At 45.7% G+C, this 9,011-nt stretch overlaps 1 protein-coding gene across 13 annotated transcripts in view; it reads left to right on the top strand.

Annotated features, from left to right (window-relative positions):
* EHBP1 (EH domain binding protein 1) overlaps positions 1-9,011 on the top strand; it is a 226,642-nt gene that overhangs the window by 201,210 nt on the left and 16,421 nt on the right. For 6 of the 13 annotated variants that reach the window (XM_040598120.1, XM_040598126.1, XM_040598128.1 and 3 more), the window contains one exon: positions 746-820. The exons of the other annotated variants lie outside the window; for them this stretch is intronic. In XM_040598120.1, the coding sequence (XP_040454054.1) occupies positions 746-820 (75 nt within the window). The remainder of the gene's footprint in view (positions 1-745; positions 821-9,011) is intronic. 13 annotated transcript variants of the gene reach the window in all.

Raw genomic sequence — 9,011 nt, 5'->3', positions numbered from 1 at the left:
GCGATGGCTGCACTCCCCCCTGCCCCCCCAGGGCAGCTGCCTGGTGGGGACCACATGGCACGGGGGGAGATCTGCCGCACACCTGCTTCCTCCACAGCGCCAGCGTGCCCACCGGCTCCCCTGAGAGCCAAGCCCATCCCCGGCCCCCTCCCCATGGAATACCAGGACAGGATAGCTCAGATAGTTTTCTCTTCTTCAAAACATCATTAGGATTGAAAAAAATGAATCTCTTGCTTGCACATTTTGCATAAATACATGGTAAGTTATCAATTGATGTTCAAATAGCTTAATTGAGTTTGAGGGGGGGGAAAGGTCATTTAATTGGTCTATTGAAATGTTAACAGAAACAGATATGGCAGGGAATAGACTTTAATGGCTGCAGTGTGGCACTGATGTCTGCATTCACTTGCAAAATTGTTAATTAGGGCACTTTGGTAGTTCATTTGCTTTTGTATTGATGTGCTTAGTCCGAGGAGAGAAACTGGGTGTGTATGTGGTATTTACTGGGCGGCAGAGGCTTGCCTGTAGTCAGGAGTAAGGGAGAAAGAGTGTAAATCAGAACTGGGCTCTGATTTGTGCCAGTGTCTTCATCAAGGTGCTGCCAGGGCGGCGAGCCATGGCTCAGTGGGTAGCGTGGGTTTGTGTACCACTAAGTTTCATGTGTTTGGCACCTTTTTTTTAATCGTTGTAGCAGTGGACTTGGACAACGCCAGAACGTGATTTTTAACTTTTTTTTTTTTTTTAGCTTTTTTAACTGGATTAAAACAGACCGTCTTGCCCAGCAAGGGAGTGGATGTCTGTGTTCACCGAGCCCCTGGAAGTAGGTGTTATCTCCTTAAATGCATACCAAAAGAATAGATTCAATTGCAATTCCTGGCCCACAGCCATCAGTGCCAGTGAAATTACAAAACCAGTCCTTAGTATGTACTTTAGGTCCATCGTGCCTGTCTCGCAGAACATGGACCTTGAAGGTATTGGCGTTCTGGATGTGGGAAACTGTCCAGACTGTCCACCAGCATTTTTTAAGGGTGGTAATTGCAGGGATTAATCCTGGTGCTGTTTCCTAATAGACTCACTGGATGCAAAGCTTTATATTTGAATTGGCTGCAAGAAGGCCGTATTGTGTACAGTATATAATAATGTATTATACCCCGGGCACTCTTTATAAACAGAGGCAGCAAGAACAACAGCGGAGTGAAAGCCCAAGTAGCGATGAATCATCACTTTTACGAGAGGGATCCTGTTGTCCTGCCGGAACAGGAACAGGTTAGGAGAGAAGATGACATTTTGCAGCAAATAAAGTGCCGATCCTAAGAGCTCCCAAATGAAATGGGCTTTTTGTGCGTTGTGTACGCTGTAATTCCCCGCGTGGGTGCTGTGTCTGCCAGTGGTCGCAGCGTCCGGGGCTGTGGTACGGGGCTTGCGACCGAGCGTTGCTTTTAAACTCCAGGTGCTCCTGCAGCCAGTCGACACCAGCTTCATTTACTCGTATGTATTTGTGAAAGTACTTACGTGAAGATCACAAATATGTGCAGCACAGCTATGTAGTTCTGCAAGTTTAATCCCAGTCCCAGAAAGTGTCTTTGTGGCCCTATGCAAATGTATTTACATAGGAATGGTCCGGGGTCCTTTAAAGGAGGCAACAGAGTTAGAAGACTGAGGCCAACAAATAAATGAAAGTTTCTCTAAATCCATTGGATAATAGAGGCAGTGTTAAGGCTAACCACAGTGTTGAACTAAACAGAGGGATTACTCCTGGGTTTTGCATCAGTTGTTTTCTGCTGGGTGGCCTCACTTGTCAAAAAAAAAAAAGGGGGGGGGGGGGGGAAGGGAAAAAAATTTAACGGGCGAACATTCACATGGCACATTTGAGAAAAGAAGTATGCTTAATTCCATCAAAGCTCAGAAATCAGTCATTAATTTATTCTAACCTCCAATTGTTGGTCATTTGTGAAACATCTGGCCTTTAAGTCGTAGGAACCTAAACATAAGTACAATGTGAGCCCTTCTAAAGATGGGAGCTGGGTGTCGCGGGGGTGCTGGGTTAGCAGGGGTGCGTGAGCGCACGAATGCCTGTGTGGTGCATAGGTTGCAACTGCCACTTAATTTCAGATACTTTGAAACATATTAAAATGAATCCTTCAGTTAATTTACTCTCAAAATTAGATTATTGTTCATTTGCATCTTGGAAAAGTTCTGCCATTCAAAAGAGTCTCTTTCTTCATGGTGAGTTAACAGTTAGATATTTAGCAATCTTGCAGCTTGCTAGTCAGAAATAGTTTCTAATGAAGTTGAAATTTGAGATAGAAAATGTATAAAAGCTTTCAGGAAAGACATACCCTATTTTCCATATGGCTAAGTAATTGTTATGATATTTGTTTTAAAGCTGGACTTAGACACTCCTGAGTGCCCTCTAATTTGATATGGCTGGTCCCGGCGATTCTTCTGGAGGAAACTTTCGTAGTAGAATGCAGTGAAGGAGATAAATAATTTTGCAGCTATAAGCACGTTGCAAAGTATAGAAAATAATTCGGTCGCCTTTACTGTTGTACGGATAACAGTCTCCAGGTTATTTGCCTCTGCTGGGAGCTGGAACCTGAGTGAAAAGGAACTGAGCGATTAAACGCAGATTTGAAATTAAGGTGGCATCTCGGAGCTGGCAAAATTCTGCCTTTTGTTAAGCTTAAAATAACACGTGCTATTTAGTTCTCAGGCCTGGGGGGTTGTTTTTAGTTGGGGAGGGAATACAGTTCTTCACGTATAGCTTCGACGTTGCAACGTAGAACGAGATTGGATTTTAAATGGGACGGAAAATTTTAGACCTGGCAGTCCACAGGGCTGCAGGGGTACCTCGGAACTGCCTGTTCCCCAGCACTTACCTGCTTGTACTGGTTTGTTGGTTTGAAGGACCGGTGTTCCCTTTTTGGCCAGACTGTTTGCTCCTCTGGACCATCAGAGGCTGCAGCTCCAAGGCTGTTTTGATGATAATGATAATGATGTTATCCAGGCGCATAACAAAAAGAAACAATTTTGAGGGTTTTCTATAAAGCAGCTCTTTCTCTTAGTATTTGTTTATCCTTTCCCCCTTACTAAGTAAGTAAATCTTTAATCCCCACTCCATTGTAAAATTTACTGTATCCAAGACCCGACCATTGTAACTCCTTTCAGGCTGGGTTTTATCCTTTCCTACTAAAGGGATATCTGTGATTTTGGCAGCCTGACACACATTACATTAGAAAAACCCAATGAGTAAATTAGGAGTGACTTAATGTATTCTGATTCTTAGCATTGCCTTGCTCCTGCCATGCGGCTGGAGCGTAGCGTGGGGAGCCCATGGGTGGTGGCGGGGCGCACGGTAGCCCATGGGTGCTGGTGGCGGCGGGGTGCGCGGGTGGCACGGGCACACGTATGTACGACCCGCCAACACAATATGTAAAAAGTCACGTTTCAACTTTGTTAGAGCCCTTGTTTCTCAGGCACTGATGTCCAAAGTACTGGTAGGATAGTGGAGATGAGAGGGAGGAAAAAAAAAATCTCTTTAAACAGCTTGTGAAATGTAATGTTTGAAACGGCTCTTTGAGAGCGTGCAGATTATGGCCCGCGCAGTGACTCTTCCCAGCTCTCTGGGAAATGAGCTGTTGACATTCTTTTGGGTCATCATCCGAGATAGGAGGGCAACCACAAGGATTTAGCAGATAAATTCATCGAAAAAGACCTTTATCCATTTCATTGCAACTTGGAAACGTTCATGTCGAATCGCAGCATTAATGTAGCCCTTTTAGCCCTTCAAAGTGAGCCTTATGTTTAAAAAAAAAAAATCTAAAAAAAATATAAATCAAATGACCAGAGTAATAACTTCTTTAGGTCTTCTAAGAGGTAATTCATTATTTACATAATTCTGGAGCATAAACCCATCTTTCCTTCAAGAGCCTCTGAAATAGAATTGGGGATCTTATATGGTGAAAGAGTCTCTTTTGAATTCTAATCAACTGGATCTGTCTCAAATTCATTTCTAGGTTGTTGTAAACAGTGGAATTTAAATTAATTTCTCCTTATCTTGTCTTTTGAAGAAAATTAGCAACACATTTCAAAGGTTTTATTTTTAAATACAGCTCACTTCATTCGGGGGGTTTGTTCTTTTTTTTTTTTTTTTTTTTTTTTTTTTTTTTTTTTTTTTTCTTTTTTAACTTTATAAACCAGGTGCCGGGCAGGATGGGTTTTGACAGCCAGATGACAATTATGCATTAGCATAGGTGATTATGAAATAAAGAAGGGGGGAAAAAAAAAACTTTTTGACTTGAACTCAAATGATACTATATAGGCTGAATGCGCAGGCGAGGTTCCCACAATGCACTGTGAAACCCAGGCTAACAACCACCCCGCTGCGCTGAAAACCCCCAAAAAAGACAAAAGCACAATGAAATAGAAAGCTTACCACCGGTAGCTTTCAAAACGACAAACTAGGCAAACTATACATCTCCACCACTCCAATTTTGTCAGAATGCTAATGAGCTTGCTCTGATCTTTACTCGGCTTCCCGTGTTTTCTACATCTTCAAGGACCACATGGCGCTAGCAAAATAAAGACAACTAAATGAGAATTTTGAATGCTTTTTGTGTTAGGACCTGGTGCCTTTCAGTTGACGCACTCGTTGAATATTCTCAACTTAAAAGCGTACAACAGGGGGCTGGGTATGAACTTTTTAGCAGGGGGAAATTTGTACAAAAGTAAATGAGTGTGATGAGGAAAATATGAGAAAAATTTCTGATTAATTTCCACTCTATAATATCAATGACACCTTCAGCCCCTCTCATACTCCTCTAACAAGAGATGCTGATAAAAGATGAATGATTCTGTGTTGTTCACAGTGAATGTTTAGTGGTTTTTTAATAGCGGCATTCTACATGAAAGGCACCAGGAAGTACTCTGCATTAGCAGTTGAGATCACTAGTTAATAGGATGATGTCTTTTAGCTTTTGTCGCAAGATTATTAGAAAGGATGGGTTTCTGTTCTCATCCCAGCATACTTTGGAGTGCTTGTTGAGTACAAGTGCTAAAATACAGGTTTCTCGGTATTGTTTTGCATGCAAAGTAAAAGCCCTTTTAATGCAACACCTTTTACTTTTTTTTCCTCTTTTTTTTTTTTTTTTTTTTTTGTTACCAGGTGATTTTTGTCATTGATCTCTTATCTGCCCCCTTTAGCTGTATTAATCACTTGGAGTGGTCTGCTTCTCAATGGGGGCCTGATGATGTATATGTGTATAGATTCACTATCAAAAATAAATCCCTTATATGCTCTGCACCTTCACAAACCTGATTATCGGGCTGTATTTACCAGTCTGTATTATACCGTCTCGAATGCTTCTTGCTGGAGTCGTCCAGTCTGCAATACGAATCCGCACTAGCGGAGGGAGGGGTAGACTAGGAGGAGGCATCCCTCTGCCTAAGCCAAATTTTGTCTTTTAAAAACAATTGAATTGACAATTCTCCTTGGGATTCTCAAAAGCAAATGCATTTTTGTATTCACCCGTGTCAGGGCTTGGGGAGGAAAATGATGAATGTTCAGTTTTGCCTGAGAGATGAACTCCATGTAAAAATTGGTTTCTTTACCGTCTTCAGGCTCGCAAGCAGCCAGTGTGAAAAATACCGGTGTGTATACGTAAGGAGAAAAAAATCATCATGGTCTTTTCATATTTCCATATCTCGCCTAAATCAGAAAGAATGAATTAATAACACCGTCAGTTTTATAGCGGTTTGCCAGCCCTGCTCTCCTGCCTTGCTGTTCTGCCTGGCTCAGCACGGTTAACCTCAGGTGAGCTGGGAACCTGCCAAACCACAGGGTGGTGGAGGGATGTCCAGCGGGGCTGAGAACCTGCCAAACCACAGGGTGGTGGAGGGATGTCCAGCAGGGCTGAGCAAGACCAAGATGCGCACGAAGCGCAGCGAGCGGGCGGACGGTCTGGCAGCAGCAGAAAATGTAACAGTATCACTGCAAACATCATCTTTACCGCTTACCTTTTTGCATTTAGCATAAACAGGGAGTGAAAGCATTTCCAAAAAATTCTGAGCCTGTGAATGAACGTGTGTGACGCTGGTTTGGGTTTTGCTGCTGCCAGTTTGCGAGCACTCCCTGTGGGGAACGTGCAACGGTTGGGAGGCCAGAGGGGTGTCACCGACAGCAGTTTGTGCTGGACAAGAGAAAAGGTTTTGACACGAGCACAAGAATTAGCGATTTTTACTGTAATATGATAACCGTTCACAAAAATATGCATTGGTAGTTCCTGCCTTTTTTTTTTTCTTCTTTTTTGAGGCAAAGCAATATTATAAAGCACTCAATGAGATGCTCCTCTGCCCGGTGTTCAGGAACGTTGACTTGCTGCCAGGGTTATAGTCATGGCGGTTTTGGCAACTACCAAAGCCCCGGGTGGAAGAAGTGCAATGACGTTATGGTGGATGTCTTGCTTACAGCACAGTGACTGCGCCCCTGCGTTGCGTCCAAGTGCGATCTGACCGCCCTGCATGCCGCTGCGGCCGGTGGCGTTCCGTAGGGATGCCTGCTAGCACGGAATCTGTGCAGGGCGGGGGTGTTCGTGAGAATTGGTTAATGCAAATAAACCGGCACCTAGGAAGCGGTTCTCCTGACAGGAGTCTTCAGGGTCCAGGTCATTCATACATGAACTTCTTGAGGCCTGTCAGCCTTGCTCCGGTTTCCGTCCTGGTGCCTCCACACTCTCTTACTGGCAAGCTCTTTCCTCTCCAGTCTCGATCTCCTCCCATTAGCAGTTCCTGTGAAGCAGTCTTGACTTGCTTTTGGTAAAGGGAGACCGTCTGGCCACGCTTTTCCAAATACCTGGCATTTCTGCAGCTGTGGAGCTTCTGCAAAACGAATGCACCACGGCAAACTCGGGGGTTCACACTTCTGACTGTAATTCGCCATGTCTTTACAGCCTTAGATCTGCGTGTAGGTAGGCAGACGTTCCCAGGAGACCTTTCCAAGGCCAGACATGGGCAGCATGTGTGCGTGTTCAGCCTTCCCAAGCCAACTTCATTAAATCATTAAAGCAGCTCAGCGGAAACAATGACCATTTTTTTTTTTCTCGAAGTAAGACAGAATTGCCACTGGCTGGAAGGAGCGCACGGTAAGTCAGCCGCCTCTCCGCACACTTCCCTGGCTTGTAGCCTCATCATTGCCTTAAAAGAACCTGTCAACAAAGTGCTTGAAGCCAGTGTGAAGGGGAGCCCGAGCGCAGCGTTGCCTGCGTAGCAGGAGGCTACTCTGGGAGAGCCCTAGGCACTATGAATAGGCTTGCGAGCCTTCCAAAAGTCTTGCAAGACCCAACAGACACTTGCTTCTTTTAACTGATTTCCATCTTTCTTTGTGGTATTGCAGTATAAATGCTCTTTCATGCAGTAGGCACAGTCTTTGGCTTTATGCCTGGAAGTTGGCTTTCTCGGCGATCAGTGCCTGCCCGCAAGGAGAAGGTGAGGAGCGAGGCGCTCCGGTCACGCCGGGGCTGCTAGCCCACGGTGCCGCTGCAGCCTGCAGAGACCCCCGTTGTTTTTTCTCTGTTTTCTCCCCTTTACCACCGAAAACACATTTTCTGTCCAAACGGGAAACAGCGGTGCCCCAGGACACCTGAACCCAGCTGAACTTGCCCCGTTAGCCCTGGGAAGCTTTGGATCCCTGGAGCGCAAACCTGCCAGCCCCGGTAGGAGCAGGCGCCTTCACTGACGCCGGTACAGGGTGACGTCCATCGCCTCGCTGCAGGCACCTGCCCGGGCTCAGCTCGGCCCTGCCCATTCAAGAAGTCATGTTGTACTGGCCAGTGCCCCTTCCCAGCCCTGTGAGAATATGTTCTGGAGGGGGTAAGACAACATTTGGTAAAAATGGGCTAACACACTGCCTCGTAGAGCACAGTCCCACCACTTCCAGGGTAACTGGCCTCTCACTCCAGAATCTTACCCAGCCATCACTTGCCAAGTAAACTGGCAGTGATGTAAGGAGTAGTTACAAGCTGTAAAGAAATTACTGCCACTCATAACCAAGTACCCAGCTCTACTCGCCGACCTGCAAGCAAAATAGCTCACCTGCCAGACCACCCTTCCTGGTGGATTTCCAGGCATGAACTGCTGGTTTTCCCACAGCTTCCAAGGTTTGAGTCTCTCGGCTAACGGTGCGTGTTTCCTGTGCGGCCAGCCAAGGTTGGAGGTATGCTTCTCCCAAGCCCACACTTCCCCTGAAGTGCTGCTCCGTCAGGAAATGTGGGTACAAAGAATAGCAGAGGGTGACGGAGGACACGCACTGGTGCTGCACGGTGCTGGGATCCATCTCTTCCTCGCAGGAATCTCTGCAGATGTTTCAGCTGAACTTCACCTCTTGTTGGCTGAATTTGGGGCCACAAACTGTGTGTTTTCTTGGTCTGGATTGATGATCCCACATCTAAAATACATTCATAATCTTTACCAAGCCCAGGCATTCTACTTCTGTTGATTTTCTGTTATTTTCTCGTGGCTACTGCTGTGTTGACTCATCCTGTCGAGGAAATCAGCAGCCTTCCAGGCCATTTGTCTTTTGTGGATGTTTTGGTCCTGTGGTAATTTCAGGTTGCCAGGACTGCAGGCCAAGATGTTTGTCTTCCCATGAGTCAGCCCCGCTCCAGGTAGAACAAATCCTCGCACATGCCGAGATGTGGTCAGAACCCTGACCTGCTGCTTACACAGCTCTCGGCATTTCACATAGCCTCTCTGATTTATTATGTTTCAGAAACCAAAGAAATTACAAGTTTCCTGCTTGATATTAAGCTAATTTGATGTGTGCATGTGATGAGGGCATGCCCTTGGTGGCGGCTCCGGTTCGTTAGGGTTGCAGTGTTTCAGGGGGCTGGGATGGCCAGCCACGGCGCTGCAATGCAGCGCTGCCTGGCAGATTCTTGGCAGTCGGTACCCACCTTTATGAGCCTCCATTGTGTGGGCATCAATGTCTCCTTCTCAACTGCTCTCAGACAGCAAGT

This window comes from Falco naumanni, chromosome 6, assembly GCF_017639655.2.
Source record: "Falco naumanni isolate bFalNau1 chromosome 6, bFalNau1.pat, whole genome shotgun sequence".
NCBI classification, from domain to species: domain Eukaryota; kingdom Metazoa; phylum Chordata; class Aves; order Falconiformes; family Falconidae; genus Falco; species Falco naumanni.
This window is presented reverse-complemented; position numbering and strand designations above follow the sequence as displayed.